General features: G+C 46.7%; 1 protein-coding gene across 1 annotated transcript; it reads right to left on the bottom strand.

Moving 5' to 3' along the window:
- Positions 1-1027: 1027 nt before the first annotated feature.
- On the bottom strand, positions 1028-11007 carry GEM (GTP binding protein overexpressed in skeletal muscle). Its single transcript, XM_080938520.1, has 5 exons — positions 10888-11007; positions 9238-9574; positions 4636-4712; positions 3676-3880; positions 1028-2278 (listed from the first exon to the last, which is right to left on the bottom strand). The coding sequence occupies exons 2-5, from the start codon at positions 9563-9565 to the stop codon at positions 2001-2003; spliced, it is 888 nt and encodes a 295-aa protein (XP_080794646.1). The 5' UTR covers positions 9566-9574; positions 10888-11007; the 3' UTR covers positions 1028-2000.
- Positions 11008-21128: the final 10121 nt, after the last annotated feature.

The raw sequence follows: 21128 nt of genomic DNA, 5'->3' as shown, positions 1-21128 counted from the left end.
AGCAAGCCCATTTCACAGATGTCAAAGCCTGAATAGTTTATCCATCAATCCAGAGACACGCTCTGGCTCAAGTGAAGGCAGAGCCAAAGTCCATCCCAAGCCTGTGCAATCTGACTCTTTCCTGTTAGCTCCCTGTGCAATTTCTAGGAGCACTCCAAAGACATAAAGTGCACAGACATGGAACCTTTGCCCTCAACTTAGAAAAAGACGGGCCAAACAAAACATGGCAGCTGCCCTTGAAAAAAACCAAAGCCTGAGGCGTTTCGGGAGACTCCATGATTGTCACTATCAGGGTGTCTACAACCTCAGAAAGACAATGGGTTGGAAGTGAAGGAGTGTGCAGTGGGAGCCAGAAGAGAGCAAAGGAAAACCATCAGAGGCTTCTATTTCAACAAGGGTCACACACTGCCCTTGCAGACCGGCCCTGAGAGTCGTGCCAAGACATATTAGCGGCAGAGAGAGCAATTTGGTTCAAGCTCTGCCTGGCTAGATCTCAGGCTGAAAATCACTAATCCCCACTGCCCTTGGATTTAACACAAACACACACACGCGAGCGCGCGCACACACACACACACACACACACACACATATTTTTAACCACCCCCCCCCCAATTCTTTAGTAAAACCTAAGACCAGGAGCCTCCAAGGGACAAAGCGGGGTCCATCTGTTCAGTCAGGAATTTGCTACACCAAAGTAGAAGGACAATCGGCTTTGATTCTAGCTCAGCTTTATGTGACCCCCAAATCCTTCCCAACTCAATCAGCCGGAAATAACTCTTCTATGAACCATGATTCCAAAGGCGAGAGCTTGGGGATTCGTAAATAAATAAATAAATAAATAAATAATGCTGAGGACTTAGCTAATGGCAGGAGACACTGTCTGTCCCTTAGGAATACAGCTCGTTCTAAAAGTCAGAGGAAAATAGTCACACTCATCTTACGTGGGGAGGAAAACAGAACGCTTTCCTTTTTTTCAGGGATTTTATTTATTTTATTATAAGACATATAGGTAAAAACTTGCATATTTTGAAAAATATAAAAAGGTAATAAAACAGACATTTTTCTCAGTAAGAAATATGCTCATAAATATGCTTTATCAAATGTTAAAATGGTTATTTGCAAAATAATAATAAATATAATTCAGCGGTGGCATACAAGGAGCAACCCAAAGGATGGAGCATTTTTATGTTTGGGGGGAAGAGGATAGGCTTCTGATTACAGTTAAAATTTTGTACTCCAGATTATCAATATAGTTGAGATTTTTTTTAAAAAATATTTTATGATAGCTTCATGGTTTTAAAAAAGAAGCATGACATAAAAGATGATTTGACTAAGTAGAATTTGGCAAAAAAAAACAAAAAACAAAAAACAAAAACATAGTGTCCTCAAACACTTCTAAGACACATAAATAAACAACTTTTTGAACCTATAAGTGTTACATGTATCAGCGCCTAAGTCTATCTGTGCCTTAGTTTCCAGCAAAGGCTAACAATTCTCTTCCCAGTCTGATGGGACAGTAACAGTCTCGGCTGTGATGAGGCCGGTGCTTCAGCTCACGTTCCAGGGATATAAGTATGCTGAGAGCCCTTCTCCTTCCACCAAACTCACCATTTTCCTATGTTTATGACCCGAGGGCCTCGGATTCACACAGAACAATACTGAGCCAAACTTCAGTGATGGGACACTCTTGCCCTGGGCGTTCTTCAGAAGCATCAATATTCCGCTGCTCAAAGGAGAGAAAAACTCGTGTGGACCCCAAGCTTGCCCTTAAATGAGTCTGAGGCGTCCATGTAGCAGGTCAAGCTTTTTCTTATACTGAGTTGACTGAGATCTTTCATTGCCCGTGCACTTGGTTGCCCATGAGGCTAACCTGTTGGTTCCCATCTGCAGTAGGGGAAGCCGCGTCTAACAATGCTTATGTATCCAATCTAATATAGATCACTGGTCCCAAAAGCCTTCAACGATGTCCATCGAGGGGACATCTGGACGACACTAGGTGCCTAGAGCACAGACAGGTCATGGCAGGATTTCGACTTGAGCTTGAAAGCCATGTTCTTGTTGTTTTTGGCCACAATTTTGCCCCAGAAGCGCCTGGCTTTCCTGGGGATGCTCTCCCGTCTCTTCTGGTAGGCCAGCCTCCTCTCATTCTTCTCCTTGCTGTCCCGGCGCAGGCGGACCTGCCGCACAATGCCCTCAAACAGTTCCTTCACGTTGTGCTGCACGGCTGCAGAGGTCTCAATGAATTTGCAGTCGAACACCACCGCACAAGCTCTCCCTTCTACAAAGGAAGCAGGGAGGAGAAAGTCAGAGGGGTCATAGCGTAGGATCCTGTACAATGCAGCCAAGCTGGAGAACTCCTCTCTAAAACTGCACAGGGGTAGGTCAGGGCAGTAGACTACATTGCAGCATGCATCCTCCCCGGGGTCTGAGTAGAAATAGCCCATAAGAGGATCCCAGGAAGCTGGCCAGACTCACTATATGGAAGTCCAGTTCCATCAAGTTTATGACATGAATTACAACAGCAAAAGTCATAGCCTTCGCTTACTACAGCTTTGCTGCATTCAAAACCCAGGCTAAGCTCTTGCCAAAGACTTTTCACTGCTCACAACAATCTAGGAAAGCCTACCGTTATTCTTATCCGCGAGACGAAGAAACCGAGTGTGTTTTTTTAAAAACATGAAGGAACTCAAGCAGCCAACAAGGACAGGAAACTCAGCCTTGCTTCCTGCGTAGTTTCTATATTCCTTCTCCTGACTCAGTTTCCGCCACTAAACACTGTAATCCAAACTCTACTATGTAGCTTTCCTCTCTTTACAAAATATATAGGATGAAATGAGATACTTTAAGGGGAAATGGTTTTATAAATATCTAATACAGTTACATCAAACTATCCAAGCTTTTCTAAAGCTCTCAATTTCAGATACTCCACTGTGTTTAATGGCCACGTGTCTAGGTTTTAGTCTGAAAAGATGTGAGAATACTCTTGTGTCCTAGTAAGCCATTCCCACAAGGTGGAAAAATTGTCTTGACTGGGTAGGAACTGAAAAGGCCATATTTTTTTTTCTCCAGATTGTACCAAATCTACACTGAGCCAATACAATCTTGAAGGCCCCCCAAAAAAGAATATGGAGGCCTACTTATCAATAGGAATTACACTTGAACTAAGGACCAAGAAGCTTATGTGGGCCCATCAGTCTGATGTCCTCACAAAAGTTTAGGAAGTAGGGGAGGAACTGGAGAGCATTAGACAGAATGTCCGCGGCCGTCTCTTTTGAAACTCTCTCTTACGAGTCTCCTAAGCCAGAGTTCCTCTCCTCGCAAGCACATGTGGCTTTTCCTCCCCTGAACTTGGGATCTTCTTGGAGAACAGGGATATGAACAAAGGGTAAAACTGTCAGGAAATTCCTGAGGATGCGCCCCTCTCTAAAGTAACTCTGAGAGAACACCCAAGGGGGAATGGGTGCCCTGAACCTTCCGGTAGACCAGAAGATAGAGAAGAAGAAATGACTAATACAAATAATGGGAACCTTGAGAGTCTTAGACAGTACACATTAAACTTCACGGAGCATGCCGCTGAGCCCCTGGCTGCAGTCTTGCAGGGGCAGGGGAAGAGAACCCCCTGGGGGGCCAATGTGTGCCGTGCAGGGGTGGGGCTCATATCACCCACCCTCTCACCTGACACAGACACTTCTCGACACCGCACTAAGTCGCTCTTGTTGCCAACCAAAATTATAGGAATGTCTTCTGTCTGCCGGGCCCTGCGGAGCTGGATCCTCAGCTCCGACGCCTTCTCAAAGCTCGCTCTGTCTGTGATAGAGTATACGATCAGGTAGGCGTCCCCAACCTGCATGCAGTGTTCATGGAGCCATTCATTCTCCCCCTAATGAAATAAAAAGACCTTCCGTGAGCTCGGGCTAGCCTTACAATCAAGGTATCATTTTTGCCAAGGAATTGTATGTCTATCCCAAGTAAAAGAAAACCGCTTTCAACACCCCGAAATGTATTGGTCTTCCAGAATGTCTAGAGATGCAAAGAAAGGCAGTCTGTGCTGTTTCTATAGTTAAAACCTTATTTTCCAGTGAATACTACATCATGAGCTGAAATAATTCATAAGTACTTGGACAAACAGTATTTCTATTTCAATCTAACCTGCCACAAGTCAGCCTTTTCTGTCTCCCTAAAATCCTCCTAATTAAGAATTAAAATATTTTCCTGTGGGAATAGGAAAGTTCTCAATAAACAATGATCTTGTATATTTGCTGGGAGGCCCAAAACCTGTCAAAAGCTATGAAGGCATCCAGGACTGAGAAGGCCAACTTCACACAAGGTGGCTCTGTGTCATTAAAAATAAGTGACTGTGCGTGTTTGAACTGTCCCTAAAACAAATACGCCTCTTGTGGTTTTTAATAGAACTCGGGGCAAACCACAGCAATTTGTTTGTTCTTCAGGGCTCCTCTGTGAACGACCTGTTCCCAGGCACAGTCTCGTTCTTCAGAAGTAAATGCTTTTAATCAAGGAAATGAGCCCTCCTTGTCTGGAACATCTACTATGTAGGACAAGGTCACTCTGGCACCAAGCAGCCTGTTGAAAGGCAAGCCCTAAAGGAATCCACTGACAGCTACAGGCTCTGCATACCTTACTTTCCCACATGTCCAGGAGGATAATGGTGGCGCTCTCCCCATCAACAACCAGGGTTCGCTCATACGTGTCTTCTAGAAAAGAAAGAGCATTGATATCAGCCAAGTGGATAAGAAAGAAGTCAGCGTAAGAGGTTCCTGTTGACATCACACTAGGATTTGTACTCCGGGGGACTGAGGACGCAGCTTACTATACAAACACAAGGTCAGTCCTCAAGAATCCACAGACAAAGCCACTCATGGTGAACAGCACTTGGAATGCTTGTTTTGGGGATACAGAAATAGGCAGATCCCTAGGGTTCAGTGGTTGGCCAGCCTAGCCCCAAAACAAGGCTCATGCCTATGGAAGAACAACATGAAAGGCTGACCTGTAGAATCACACACACACACACACACACACACACACACACACACACACGATTGTTCTCCTTCAACATGCAGCACACAGCCCTCCAGTCACTAGGCAGATTCCCCACAGCTCTTGGGAGGCTAAATGGCTTGCGTTAAAAGAAAATCATTTCCATCATCCTCTGGCCTTTTATGGAGGAAAGTCATTTATAAGGATAAATAAAGTCCCGAAGACCTTTTGACTCCAATTCAATGGCTGAAGCTACGAGAAAGCATTAACTATAAGCCCCATTATTGGACGTTTTAACTATAAGCCCTATTTCCATAATCGTTACGGAAACTCCATTGTGTTCCCCTGAACACTCACTGGAGATGTCAGAAACTTTGAGCTCAGTGATGATTCTCCTCTTTGCGGAAGCACAAGAGAAAAGATTTGAGATGGCCCCTAATTGGACCATCATTTTCTTTAATCTTCCACCCCATTTGCTTTGCTGTGTTGAGATGGAACCTCGCCAGTAGCCCTGGCCAGCCTAGAACTCACTACACAATCCGCCCAGCCTACAAGTTGCCTCCTGGGTTCTGGGATTACAAGAATGTGCCATTGTTACATAGAAAGCAATAGAAACTTCCCATCTTAACTTGAGCCTAGACTGGCTGTAAAGGTGACAACAGTCACGGGCCAGAGAAGCTCCACCTGAAAAAAAAAAAGGAGCTATCCTAGGATATTTGCAAGAGGATTTCCCAACAACCCTGTGCACCAATCTCATGCCTACTCTGGAGTTTTCTGGTCTTGGTTCCATCTTTTGGAAACCATTAACTTTCATAACAATTTGTCTCTTTTTGGCCCTTGTTCCTGAATCTCTTCCTTTAGATATCTGTAGGGCTCATCCTACGGGTCCTAAAGAGGTGTGAGTTTAAAAGAACATCAGAATTCTGATCTTCTTTGCCTGCTTGTGAATCTTTGTGTTACTAGGAACACTTGCCTGGTACTTACTACCCTGCGCTACATCCTCCCCGCTGGGGGCACGTTTGCATCTGCTTTGTTTTCTGGGCCTCAGTTCCAAGTCCCCCAGCCCTTCACATGCCTGACCCATTCCGTTTAAACCTGTGTCCCAAGTGGATGAGCAGCAAATGCCGTGGTGTTGTGGCTGTGAGCACACGCAAAGCTCACCTCTACTCTAGGACCTACTCTTTCTTACCCACGTGGCTCGAAACAATGTTGCCAGGGTCCCTAAGGCTCAGCTTTCTGGCCACCGGAACTGAGGCTACAAACTGAAACATGAAGAAAGAAATGGAGCTGCAGAGGGAACTATAAACATTGTTGACTCTCTGGGCATCACGCCAACACTGCGCCTTTGCTATCTGCTCTCTCCTTTGGCCTCTGTACCACCTAGGAAGTATCACCCCAATTATACTAGGGAGGAAGCTTCCTGGGGTCAGACAGCTAACCCAGGAGCACTTAGCTAAGTCTGTGTCACCTGGGGGTGGGGAATCCCAACCCGCTCATAACATTCCAAACCTGAGCTCTCTCCCTGTGTCTTAGAGCATCTTCCCACCCAGTCCAGGCCTCCTAAGTCCTGGTTGCTGTCAAGGCCAGCTCAGAGATCTTTTCTTCCACCAAGCCGTTTCTGATTTACACAGCCGGAATTCTTTTCTCCAAACTCCACTTTCTCCCTGTAACTCAAGATCCCTGTTGTGACCCGGCTGGTTCTCCAGTCGGCACATGTCCGACCTCCACTGCAGACTGTGAGACTGCTGAAGAGGAAGCTCCAGGGCTCTGCATGTGTCTTCCACTCCCACAGAGCCTCACCAGGTACTGCGCTACATGTTCGGTATCGAGTTAGAAATGAATGGGTGAAGGAATAGAAGAATGGGTGGATGTACGGATAGAATTAAATATGCACAGAGAACCAGATGACTGTTGCAATGGGCTGGAATAACATCCATCTTTTATTAGGAGAAATGATGGGAAAGACTATTGTGTACACCCCCCCTTGTGAATGCTGGAAAGAAAAAGAAAAGAAAAACAGCGCATGGGTGTGCTTGGGAAAACCTTCCTCTGGAGAAACATGAAGCTAACACGTCAATGCGAATGACTTCTAATGCACCTCTAAACCAAATGAATGTGGCCACTCTCACAGGATGTATAATAGGGGATGGATCCATCACTGAGAAGTTTCTCATTATCAGATGCTCAGTCTAGAGCAGTTAAGGAAAAGCCCCTCCTCATCTCCCTCCAAAGAAGTTCCCTATTTTTCCCTCTTCCAGTTACAAATCAGCCCCATTGCTCTGTGCCTACTGGATAGGGCCCTCTGCATAGGCTCCACCCCTTCTAATGGGAAAACACTTCTAATGGGCCTATTGTCCACTTTTCATCGCCTCCCTCTTAAAACAAATAAAACAACCCTGCCCCTCTGTCAGCCCCTTAGAGCAACTGTTGGGTTTCCAGTCCCTGCTGATGCCACCACACTGTCATTTATACTCGGTGGCTCTGAGCCCCTCATCACTCAGCTGTCACTGGGTAGCCAAAGTCTATGTCGTGCCGTCCCGTGTGAACAACAGCATTTGGAAGTTAAATCCAGAGGGCAGCGGAAGAATGTAAGTTTGTGGTTAAACCACAAGTGGGTTTGAACGCAAGCCCTAGGAGCCACTTAGCCCTGCAAGCCTCTACACCTGTGGAGGTATGGATACCATATGGGCTCTATTCTTATACATGTTATCAAAAGTGTGTCAGGAAGCACCGACACATAGCATAGGCCACACGCTGGTAGAATGGGTGAAAAGTGCCAACATAGGATTATTAACCCTTTATGCCCAGCTTTCCCGAAGGGTGACTCTCCATCTGTCACCCATCCTCCCCAAGACCCTGTTCACTCACGCACGGACACAGGAATTCTGTAAGGACTGCAATCAACATCAGCAACCATGAGGCGTTTCAGGAAGGACCCTCCCACTGTGAATCGCCATTCTGAGTATCAGCTCCCTCCTCTCTTGCTGTCTGTCTTCTAGCACCCGCCAGGCTGCAGGACGCCAGCCCTGTGTCTCCCTTGACCCTTGCTTAGCTACAGTCCCTGAGATTCTGGGAGTGGGGATAGAAGCGGATGTTACAGCCGTGAGCCATCACTCACGGCCATCCCTGGGCTGCCTCTTGAAGCAGTAACTGCCTAACACCATCAACTGAGGAGAACACAGCCTTTTCGTGAAATGGGCTGTGGAACAGAGAGAAACGAGCCGCCACTAAGCCTTCTCTCCCAAGCTTAGCCATCTCTGCCCTGCCCCCCAGGCTGTGTGAGGGTATACATCTTAACTGAAAGTAGGGACAGACCACGTGAGGCGTTCAAACACGGAACAATCCTTCCTCCATTTCTATATCTGTAAATAGGGGGTGCAGCTATGGATACCGATATTGGGTCTCTGGCTGAAGGGCACTGTATGACAAGTGGCTAGCTAGTTGTAATTCCCAGTCCAGAATATAAACTACTGTATAGTGTATGTTTGTATGAAATGGGTCTAGAAACAGGTAAGGACTAAATAAATAGATCCTTGAAATTGGTAACACGGAGAAAATCATCTGGAAGGGTCTACACGGGGTGTTTGTCATCTGTCATCTTTACATTTCAATTTCTTAAAGCTATTGCATCACTTCAAGTATAGCATTTAACCTCCTTACACTTGCAAGTGCTTGTAATATTGGCGAACATTACAAAGGAACTGATCTACTCTAACAGGTCTCCCCCCACCCCAAGTTTGGTTTTATGCATAGTCACAGAGAAAGCATCTGTGGTGATGAACTCTCTAAAACTGGTCCAGGACAGAGTTGGCCTTCCTGGACCCCTTAGACCTGACCTTCGGAAAGCCCCTTGATAACTCGGGTCACCAGGCTTGGTCCCATGAATTCCTGTCTTGTCTTTTTTTTGTGCTTGAGGCTCTGTGCCCGCAGTCAGGCCTCTCTGTCAAATGTCTCAGCATTGAGAAGGCATGGGTTCTCCCCTAAGTCTGAAGATACAGTTTGTTTTCATTTTATTTTTGGTTTTTAATCTGAGATAGAATCACATAGCCCAGGCTAGCCTCAGCCTCTCTATGTAGCTGAAGATGACCTTGAATTCCTAGTCCTTCTGCTTCTTCCTTCCCGGTGCTGGGATTACAAGTGTGTACCATGATGCCTGGCTCCCCAATTCTGCAGAAAAATGACCCGCTCCCTCTTGCTCTTGCTGCTTACAAGACAGAAGCCCACCAGGGCTGGGCCACCTACCTCCCAAGACCTCACAGTCACTGTCCATGCTGTCATGCACACCAGCAAAGATGTTGGCCAGGGTGGACTTGCCCACTCCTTGCTCCCCTATAAGCACTACTCGGTAGTAGGTGTTCCCCGACTCCGAAGAGATGACCGAGTCTGTGGAGTCGGAGGACCAGCTCCTCCGGCAATGCTCTTCGGGAGCGGTTGAGTGGCGGTTGCGGAGATTGCAGGGGTGGGGATCCTTCTGGACCATCAGATGCCTGCCGTCAGCAGGGACGCTCCAGCGCTGCTGTGGCTGCAAGCCCACGGTGCCCTGGCGCATGGTGACATTATTCAGAGTCATCGTGGGATCCTAGGAATCGGAGCAGGAAAGATGGCAAAGATTATTAAGAATGAGCCAGGCCCAGGGGAGCTCAACGCTGTCTCTACACTGTTATCAGTGGTTCTTCGTGTGATGGGTATGAATTCTTAATATAAGGAACAACCATAAAACTGTCCCTAAGCCTTGCAAGTGCGCACGCGTGCACACACGTGTGCACACACACACACACACACACACACACACACACACACACACACACAAAACTTAGTAACTAGCTCCTCAATCATTTGTAGAACCACTAACACCCTCCGTTGCCCATAACCTTCCTCCATCCCTGAAGGAGCTTCGGAAATCCCACTGGGAGTTGGCGCAGAGGCAGCTGGAAGGAACCCACTGCCTCCAGAAATGGCTTTACCATCAGCAACAAGTCAGTGCTGTGGGGACCAGATGGCCAGGTTAGCTGTTCTTGTCTAAACATGGCTCTTAATTGCACCGGCGTCCTGCAGTCTTTTGTGCCTCAGTGGGAAACACGTGGCAATGACATCACTCCCCCGGCTGGACTGGACAGGCACTTGGGGGGAACTTCCATGTTTAGTAAAGTTGCCCTGATGTTGTCCAGCTGCCTGAAGAGACCGTTATATTGGGACAGTTTCTGATTGAGGTTTAAGCCTCAGCTCTACTCTCTTAGCCACAGATACTGTCTAGCCTTCCAGCCCTGAGCCCGGTTCTTCTGACAGGGTAAGGACCTGCTCGAATTCAGACACATCAAACGACCAAAAAAGTGCTTCATTCTTAAGGAATCTTGTCCATTCCGAGATGAAATTAGCTCAGAATTCCACCTTTTTTTTGAAGTAAATCAGGGCAGAGATTCGGGGAAAAGCCACTCAACAACTTCCTACAACTTTCTCCTTGCAAGACTGCCTCGCCTGACAGGCACTGTGTTCTGCTGAGACTGCCTGAGATAACACAGCACCCACTCCGCGGTTAACTCAACAAGCTCCCGGTGAGCGCAAGGATCACACTCAGCTCGCACACCTATACCACTAGCCAGAACCAACCGGTTTCTTTTTCAGTCTTAAAAACAGTTTCTAGGTTGACAGACTTGCGTTCAGACCTTGAGGTCTGCCGCCTGGCCACCTAATCTGTAAAGTGACACTCCTCCGGAACTGAATTAAGGAACCCCCATCAGAAGAGCATCCTTTGCACCTGAACTTCTATCTCCCAAGGGGGAGCCCCTGTCACAGACTTCATGGTCTAGGGTCTCCCCAACTTAAAAACTTCAGTGACCAGGAACGCCCCTTCCCGCAGAGGCTCCCACTGGGACAGCCCCTCAGCCCCCTTACTTGGCTGCACTGGGCGCTGGGTGGGCGTCTGCCGTCGGTCCGCACAATGCTTGCTGCCTGCTGCAATGCCTGCCGCCTGCGCTGCGGGCTCCGCAATCCGAGGCTGTGTGCTGTCCACTGGCCGTGCCGCCTCCTGAAGCCTCCGCGGCCCGCCGCCGTTTATAGCGCGCCCGGCAGCCCCGCGACGGGGCTTTTCCGTGACGTCAGCGCTCCCGCCGGGAGGGGGCGGCTCTGCAGCAAACTCGGAGTTGCAGCCACTTGGCTAAATCAGTTACTCTTAGTCATGTGACTCCCCCAGCCCCTTGAGGGGAGTGTGGAGGGAGGAAAAAAAATGACAGTTCAATCGTTGACCTCCTTGATTTTGTTTTATTTTCTTTTTATCAGGTGGACACTGGAAAAATACACTTAGTGCTACTTAATCGCCCTTCCCAGCACAGCACTTGTGAGCTGTCTGAATAAAAGATGGGGCGAGAAACGGGCCTGAGTCGCGAGTCCAGCTTTGCCAAGAAAACAGATCTGTCTGAGTGAGCGCGGTACTCTGGCCTCCAAGATGGGGCTACAGCCACTCTGAGTGGACAGGCCACCTTTACAGCATGCTCTGAAAAGCAACCAGGTCCTTCCTGCTTCCTGTCACCTGCGTTCTGGATTGGGGACATACTGCTTTATTTCCCTTTTCCAGCAGAAAAGAGAAGGGGTCAGTGGAGTCAGGGAGACCTTGAAAAGGGGTAGTTTGGCTCCAGGCAGCTTTTTGCTAAATGCTGCTGTCCTACCGTTCTGGCCGTAATTCTGAATCTCCTCACTCAGAAATGTAGTCACACCCCAATCAGTGCATCTCAGAACCGAGCTGATTAGCATGGCTGAACTGTGGCCTGGAGCCAGCACTTCTCAGCCATGGGGAGATGCGGTCTCAGTCCCCTGAGAGAGTCCTTCTTCTACCATTTGCTAAGATTTGCAAAGACCTGTGCCCCTGGTGGGCCTGGAGAGCTTGCTCCTTACTACAGTTGTGGATCGAGAATAAGACGTGCTATGAGAGGGAACCTGGCCAAGGTCAGGGCGGTGGCAGAGGCAACATTCGGAGCCTAATTTGAGTACCTTTTAAACTGTGCCTCTAAGTGACCTTGTCCCCAGGACATGGGTATTTCCCGGGGACATGGGCATTTCCCACATGCTGTGTTTAGAGTCCACGCTAGCCTTTCCAACACAGCCATCTGCATCTCCAGCCAGCTTCAGCTGTGGGTTGGCCGGTGGCTCCTGGGGAAACAGCCAGCACCACTGTCTATTGGAGTGGCTGGGCTGCTCTGTGGTTACAATGATGTCCCAGTTTTCCCGGTGGCATCTATGCGACTTGGGAATTATCCAAGTGACCAGCTGCTGGGGGCCCGTCAGGGACCAAGTTGGCAAAGGTAGAATCCACCAAATAAGAAAGATTTAGAGTGCCTTAGTCTCAAAGGTGGAGCTCCAAACTCATTTATACACAGGAAGATAAGAGCCAAAGGGATGGAGGCCACTCGGGAAGGAGATGGCCAAACTAGAAATGTATTCTGGGTACCATAATGCTCCTCACGGATGTAAAGAGGAAAAGAGGGGGAAGGGCTGCGGGAAGGGAAGAAAGTGGAGACAAAGAGGGAGATGATGGAGGAGGAAGGGTGGGGCAGGGAGACAACCACACTACTGTGAATATGTCTTTGAGGAAAGGCATTTCCACGCAGATGTCCTAAGAACCATCCATGTTTCCTCCCTAGGTCTCTTACTCTGCCAAGTGTTTTCAACAAAATCGCTGTGGGGTAAACCGATGTCTGTAAACATATTACACAGTCTCCTAATCCTGCTTCTTCACGTTGATAAGAACCTCCTTATGGGGGGATGGGGGAAATGGCACATAATTAAAAATACACTTCAAAAGAGGAAAACGGAGAACCTCACGTTAGGGAGCTGGGAGGATTGCTCAGTGGGGAAAATGCTGCTGAGCAAGCACAGGGTCTGAGTTCAGATCCTCAACACTTACACGGAAGCCAGGCATCGGCCACAGGCCTGTAGCCCTGCTGCTGGAGATGCTGGAGGGTGGGACAGAGATGGGCAGAGACCAGGGCCAGCCAGCTTAGCTGGATCAGAGAATTACAGGTCAGGGAAAGACCCTGATTTATAAAACAAGGGGGAAAGCAACAGAGGAGGACATCCAAAGAGGAGTCCCTCTCTGGCCTCTACCCATCGTGCACACACACACACACACACACACACACACACACACACACACGGACCTCACATTAAAAATATAACTGCGTTCCAGGTAAAATCTTCAACTGTTTCCACTGTCCTCTGTAAAACACTCCAAAGAAAATATAATGGTTGAGAGGAGAGGAGGTGCAGCAATGATGTGTTTGAAGAGAAGAACCCGCCTTATTAAATTCTCTGTCCCACAAGAAGCCAGACGCTGACAAATGAGAAAATGATAATGTAAAACAGGTTTCAACCCTATGGCAAGTGAAAACTTAGAGAGAGGGAAAAAAAAAATCACACCTGCAAAGCACAGTTGAGAGTCAAATCCTGTCTATCGGAGCCTGCATGAGCTTGCCAAGGATCCCAGCTCCTGGGGCCATCTGAGGGTCTGAAACTACACGGAAAAGGTGGAATCATTTCAGCAAGTGGTAAGTTCTGAAGAACAGAGACTGGCGCATCTTGCCGGTTCCTGTTCTGTGAATATCTTCTCCACGTTCTTTCTGGCTTCCTTAGGTCCTAGCAAAATGAGCAGCTAGAGTCTAGCAAGGCAGCGGCACCTAACACAAGAACAACAATAACACTCACCTTTCTAAGCAACACACAGGCTTCAGCCCCATTGGACCTAATCCACAATTGTAGAGGCAACAGAGAAATAACAGCTCTGTGGAAACAAACTGCTTGCACCCTGCTCCACAGAAGCCTGACCAGTCCTAGGGGAAACTAGGCCGGCCTCTTCCTAACCCCTTAGGGAAAAAAAAATAGCTGCTGCAGATGACTGTCCAAAGCCCATGACCTTCCCTGGAGAGCGAGGCTCCTTTCTTCAAAGGCATGAGCCACACCCCCTCTCTTCTCCTAGTCTGAACTAAGCCCTAAGTGAGAAGATTAATTTGGGGCAGGTCTCTCCTGATCACCAGTAAACTATGACTTCCAGGACCGTGCCTTGACAACTAGGAAGGAGGGATTATGGGTTCATACAAGCCTGGACTACAACACATATATTCTAAAACTTGCTCCATTCCAAAGGCAATGGAAGCATTCAGTTACCTTTAACACACTGTCTCATGCCATCAGCTTTCTACAATCGAGGCGGTGTCCTGGCCTCCTTGCCGGAAAAGCTACGCAACAGCAAAGTGAATGCCATGCAAAGGGTCTCTGGTCCCTGCCAACAACCAAGAAGATAGCAGAGATGAGTTTTTCTTCCCGTTGCATTTTAAATAGTGTATCAGTCAGCTCTCTGTTACAAAACAGCTAAGGTCATAAACTTACAAAGTCGGTTTGAGGCTTATGGTTCTGGAAGGTTCATAGTCCAAGATGGGGTGGTTCTCTTTTCCTTGGGCATCTAGCAGGTCTTCATATCATGACAGGACCAGGAACCAGAGGTAAAGCCGATAACATAGGGAGCAAGAATGGATAAAGCAGTGTCTCTCCATCCCCTTAAGCAGCCCGCCTCAGTGATCTAAGGGCACCCCATCTCCAGGCCTCACCTCCTGTAGACCTGGCCCACCTACCAATGGCATAAACCTGGAGTCTCTTCGGAGCCCGCCTGTCTCACAGTCAGTAGTTGGGCATTCAGCCCGTGGTCTTTGGGAGAGGAGGAGAGAGACTTTCACTATCCGAACTGTAGCAATGCTTACAATTTAATAATGTAGCCGCGGTGCGCATTTGGTTCCCGCTATCCTTACTAATCCTGAAGGCACTGGGCTCCAACCAGCTTTTCCCTTTTATATTAGCTACTGCCTCTTACGGACAGGTGCAATACCTGCATGTGCTGAAGGGAAAGGTAGGGGATTTCACCTCAGAAAAGCAAGCTCAAACCCTGACCCTGTCTCCTCCTCCCGTATGACGCTGCTGAGCCTCAGGGCCCTGGCTTCTGCTGCTCTGCAAACTGCCTGTGGAAGTGATTCTCAACTGCAGACCAGGCCATGACCATGGAAGCGACTGTGACAATGACCCAGGAGCCAAGGACTGGAGTCCAGCCCCCAGCCCTCAGCTTTACAGCCTCTTCTGGCTCCAGTTAAATTGATCCAGCAGAATTAAGGACACATGCGGTGGCAGAAGGAAGGGCGGCAAATGTCCTCCCATTAGATGCTACTAGGAAAAAATTAGCAAGGAGATCGGTGTGGCTAGGCTCTTTGTAAACAAACAAGGAGATGGGGGGGGGCGGCATCAAGTACTCAGCACTCATAATAAGTCTCCATCTCGGCCACAAAAATACTCAGGGGAGGAGCTGGGGTGGGAGGCAATGTGCAAAATCTGAGCACAAAAGGAGCCACCCACCCACTCTGGGAAGTCTAAAGAAGGAAAGAATTACTATATGGAAAATCATTGCTTTCCAGAAGTGAGGGGGGCTGCCAATTGCACAATCAAGAGAGCCCTGATTAAGAGAAAATAACGACTGAAGAAAAGATGACTAAGAATAACCTCCCAGCACCCAGAGGCCTGCAGGATCCAGATGGACAACCCCTCCAGCTGTGTCCCCCCTTGAGACCCCCTCCTTCTCTTCAGACTCCTGCTGAGCACGCTTAATCCCATTGGAAAAAATACCCTCTTAGCTAGTACCCATCCACCAGGCCATGAGGCCAGCCTGCTGTAAGCCTCCCCGCTACAGGGGCAGAGGGACCCATGGTCCTGTCTGTACTGACACTGTAGAGAGAAAGCAGGATGCAACCGGTGGGGTGCAGGAAGGGTTGGGACACCTGGAAAGGTCAGACACCTTTTTCCCCATTCATTTTGTCAGAAATCCAAAAAAAAGAAAAAAGAACTGCTTGCAAAAGTGAATGAAACATGACCCACCTATTCCAGTTCTAAACGTGCACCTTATTACGTAAGGGAATAAGAAGTGTATCACGGAAAACACTGTTGGATATAGTAACCATCAGAAGCCACCTCACCACCATCATCATCACCATCATCTTCATCAACACCACCACCACCACCATCATCATCATGCATTCCCCTACACTGGAAAACATGTCTTCACTGAACCAAAGACCTCTTCTCCCATTGATGCCAGACAATGTTTTCCTCTGCTACATGTGTGCTCAATGGTTGGTGTTTTAGTCCATGGGAGTTGTACAGTTTGGTTGGTTGATAATGTTGTTCTTCCCATGAGGTTGCAAACCCTTTCAGCTCCTTTCTCTAGATCCTTCATTGGGGTCTCCGTGTTCAGTCTGATGTTTCGCTGCAAGCATCCTCATCTGTATCTGTGTGACTCTGGCAGAGCCTCTGAGGAGGCGTCCAGTAAGGCCATCCTCTGCTACATGTGCAGCTGGAGCCATGGGTCCATCCATGTGTACTCTTTGGATAGGATTTAGTCCTGGGTGCTCTGGTTGGTTGGTATTGTTCTTATGGGGATGCAAACCCCTTCAACCCCTTCAATTCTTTCTCCTCCACTAGGGACCCCGTTCTTATGGCTGCAAGCATCCTCCCCTTTATCTGTCATGATCTGGCAAAGCCTGACAGCTATATCAGGCTCCTGTCAGCATGAACTTCTTGGCATCAGCAATAGTGTCTGGGTTTGGTGGCTGAATATGGGTTGGGTCTCCAGGTAAGGCAGTCTCTGGAAGGCCTTTGCTTCAGTCTCTGTTCCAAACTTTGTCTCCATATTTCCTCCTAAGAATATTTTTGTTTCCCCTTCTAAGAAGAACTGAAGCATCCACACTTGGTCTTTCTTCTTCTTGAGCCTCTTGTGGTCTGTGAATTGTATCTTGGGTAATCTAAGCTATTGGGCTAATGCCCACTTATCAATGTCCATATCATGTGTGGGGTTTTTTGTTAGGGTTTTTCTTTTTTCGTGATTGGGTTACCTCACTCAGGATAATATTTGCTAATTCCATCCATTTGCCTACAATGATTTCATGTAGTCATTGTCTTTAATAGCTGAGTAGTAGTATTCCATTTCATAAATGTACCACATTTTCTGTATCCACTCCTCTGTTGAAGGACAGCTGGGTTCTTTCCAGCTTCTGGCTATTATAAATAAGGCAGCTATGAACATAGTGGAGCATATGTCCTTATTATATGTTAGAGCACCTTTTGGGTATATGCCCAGGAATGGTATAGCTGGGTCCTCAGGTAGTAAATATGTTCAATTTTCTGAAGAACCACCAGATTGATTTCCAGAGTGGTTGTGCTAGCTTGCAATGTCATCAACAATAGAGGAGTGTTCCTCTTTCTCCACATCTTCGCCAGCATCTGCTGTCACCTGAGTTTTTGATCTTAGCCATTCTGACTGGTGTGAGGTGGAATCTCAGGGTTGTTGTATGATTTGCATTTCCCTGATGACTAAGGATGATGAATGTTTCTTTAAGTCTTTCTCAGCCATTCGATATTCCTCAATTGAGAATTCTTTATTTAGCTCTGTACCTCATTTTTAATAGGGTTATTTGATTCTCTGGAGTCTAACTTCTTAAATCTTTGTATGTATTAGATGTTAGCCCTCTATCAGATGTAGGGTTGGTAAAAAAAAAAAACAAAAAAACTAATCTGTTGGTTGCTGTTTTGTCCTATTGACAGTGTCCTTTGCCTCACAGAAGCTTTGTAATTTTATGAGGTACCACTTGTCAATTCTTGATATTAGAGCGTAAGCCATTGGTGTTCTGTTCAGAAAATTTTCCCCAGTGCCCACGTGTTCAAGGTTCGTTCCCACCTTCTCTTCTCTTAGCTTCAGTGTACCCGGTTTTATGTGGAGAACTTTGATCCATATGAACTTGAGCTTTGTACAGAGAGACAAGTATGGATCAATTTTCATTCTTCTACATGCTGACCACCAGTTGAACCAGCACTACTTGTTGGAAATGCTATCTTTTTTCCACTGGATGGTTTTAGCTCCTTTGTCAAAGATCAAATGAACCAATGTGTGGGTTCATTTCTGGATCTTTAGTTCTATTCCATTGATCTACCTTCCTGTCTCTATACCAATACCATACAGTTTTTATCACTATTGCTCTGTAATACAGTTTTTTTGGTTGGGAGACTTTTGATGACTGCTTCTACTTCTTTAGGTGTTATGGCACTGTTAAGATGGTTTAGCTGATCTCAATTTAACTTTGGTACCTGGTATCTGTCTAGAAAATTGCCCATTTCTTCCAGATTTTCCAGTTTTGTTGAGTATAGCCTTTTGTAGTAGGATCTGATAATTTCTTGAATTTCCTCAGTTTCTGGTTTTATGTCTCACCTTTCATTTCTGGTTTTGTTAATTTGAATACTGTCTCTGTTAGTCTGGCTAAGAGTTTCTCTGTCTTGTTGATTTTCTCAAAGAACCAACTCCTGGTTTTCTTGATTCTTTGTATACTTCTTTTTGTTTCTACTTGGTTGATTTCAGCCCTGAGTTTGATTATTTCCTGCTGTTTACTCCTCCTTGTTGAATTTGTCTCTTTTTGTTCTAGAGCTTTTAGGTGAGCTATCAAGCTGCTAGTGTGTGCTCTCTCCAGTTTCTTTTTGGAGGCACTCAGAGCTATAAGTTTTGTGCATTTAGTGTTTTGATTATTACATGATGGAAGGAATTTATCTTCTGGTCCAATCTATTTGTCTATGGGCATCTCTTCCATTGGGTTAAGAAAGTTTTCTTCTATAATTTTGTTGAAGATATTTACTGGTCCTTTATGTTGGGAATTTTTGCTCTCTTCTATGCCTATTATCCTCAGGTTTGATCTTTTCATTGTGTCCTGGATTTCCTGTATGTTTTGGGTTAGGAGCTTTTTGCATTTTGCATTTTCTTTGACTGCTGCATCAATGTTTTCTATGGTATCTTCTGTCCCTGAGATTCTCTCTTCTATCTCTTGTATTCTGTTGGTGATGCTTGCATCTATGACTCCTGATCTCTTTCCTAGGTTTTCTATTTTTAGGGCTGTCTCCCTTTGTGATTTCTTTATTGTTTTTATTTCCATTTTTTTAGATCCTGAATTGTTTTGTTCAATTCCATCACTTGTTTTCTGATTCTTGTGTTTCCTCTTTAAGTGCTTCTGCCTGTTTCCCTGTGTTGTTCTGCATTTCTTTAAGGGAATTATTTATGACCTTCTTAAAGTTTTCTAACACCATCATGAGTTGTGATTTTAAATCAGAATCTTGCTTTTCCAGTGTGTTGGGGTATCCAGGACTTGCTGTGGTGAGGGAACTGGATTCTGATGATGCCAAGTGGCCTTGGTTTCTGTTGCTTAGGTTCTTGGACTTGCCTCTCACCACCTGCTTATCTCTGGTGTTATCTGATCCTGCTGATTCTGACAATGGCTTAACCCTCCGGTAAGCCTGTGTGTCAGCACTGCTGGGGGACCAGCTCTCTTCCAGCAGGGTCTGGGTACAAAGAGCTGTGGCACAGAGTCAGCACAGGGCTGAGACAGAAGCCAGAAGGATCCTGTCCCAAACTGCTTCTCAGTTCCTGTGTCCTGAAGGCTCCAGGCAGGTCCCTCAGAGCAGCAGTGGTGGTCTTACCTGTGCTCTCAGGTGTGTCAGCATTTCTCTGAGACCTGCTCTCTCCCAGTGGGGTCTGAGTGCAGAGTGCTCTGGCACCAGGTCAGCTTCAGGCACAGGCAGAAACTGGAAGCTTCATGCAGTGATATTTAGGATGAACCTCAAATATAAAACATAATAATACTGATAATGAAATAAGTATGCTAACATTGATGGAGATCCTCTTTGCATATTCTAGGCACCCTAATATTGGGTTATCTCTCAGTCCTCACAGCAACCCGATGAGCTAGTTATGTTCATAGTAAGTCTTTTACCCAAATATACACTAAAACATAGACACATAGAAAGTTTGATTAACTTGCCCACGGCCACACAGCTAGAAAATGGTTGTGTGTGAACTTCAGTTTCTGACTTCAGAGAACTGTACCCACACAGAATAATCAATAGGCCACAGGTATCACAATTCAACTCAACAAACAGATGTGAAATGCCTATCACATGACAGCCATGCACCCCCCTGCCAATTTATCCTCAGTCTCTAAAAATACAAGAGTACAGCAAAGTCAGCTGTAAAGTAAAATGGAAGAAGCTTTAACAGAGGTGTGTGCTCAGCAGAGGAGAGGCAACAAAAGAGAAAAGAGGACTGACGATCTGTGCTTAAATAGGTGAGAGAACGAAAATGGGAATAAAAACGCCACCACATGCTTGCATGCCATCAACAAACCTAGAGAGGGGAGTGCATCTATGTGTCCATATATTGGGAATGAAATATGTATTCATGTATGTGTTCTAAGTATGCACACAGCTCTCACAATAGTGTGTGTGTGTGTGTGTGTGTGTGTGTGTGTGTGTGTGTGTGTGTATGTAGGGGGGCAGGGAGAAAAGAGAGAGATATCAAGGGCCTTAACAAACACTGAGCTGTACCTGAAAAGCCAACACTCCATTCAGCTCACACCAGTGACTCAGAGTGCAAGCACGGGTGCAGGAAGGTGAGAGCAAACCTCTGAGGTCCAGCAGCCACACATTCTGCTGCATATTGACTATCCCTTCCCAAACAAGGACCAGCAACTTTTTAGTGGAAGCAGCTCCAATCAGGGGAGCTAAGAGCTCTGTGAGGCCCACTGACTACCTCCTGGGATGCGGGTCCCAGGAGAACCTGAGATCTGTAAAGATCAGCCACAAAGGGTGTGTCCACACATATGGTAGTCTCTGGAGCAGGGAAAGGTTGGCACCAAATGCCCTCCATCTATTCCCCTCTTCTACTTTTTCCTCCTTATCCTGCCTCTCCTCTCCACCCTCCTCTCTTTCTTTGATCTACATTATTTTTCTGAGCATCCAAGGCATAGAAAATATAGCTTGTGTTCAGCCAAAAGACCACCATCTCTACCCCATTTGAAACACCACACAGTTGGATAGGAAAAAGATGTTTCTGGCCATTAAATTTTATATGAAAACTACAAATGTTCCCCCTGATGAATGAGATAAGGAGAGCCTCGGAGAGATCATGAAGTCATCCCCAATGGGCATGGGGGGGCTGCAGATTCTGCAGGGGTGATGCATGGTCTGGTTGCAAGCGCTTGCTTCTTCCTTGCAAAACTGAAACACAATCTGGGGTA

This window comes from Micromys minutus (assembly GCF_963924665.1).
Source record: "Micromys minutus genome assembly, chromosome: 26".
Lineage (NCBI taxonomy): Eukaryota > Metazoa > Chordata > Mammalia > Rodentia > Muridae > Micromys > Micromys minutus.
This window is presented reverse-complemented; position numbering and strand designations above follow the sequence as displayed.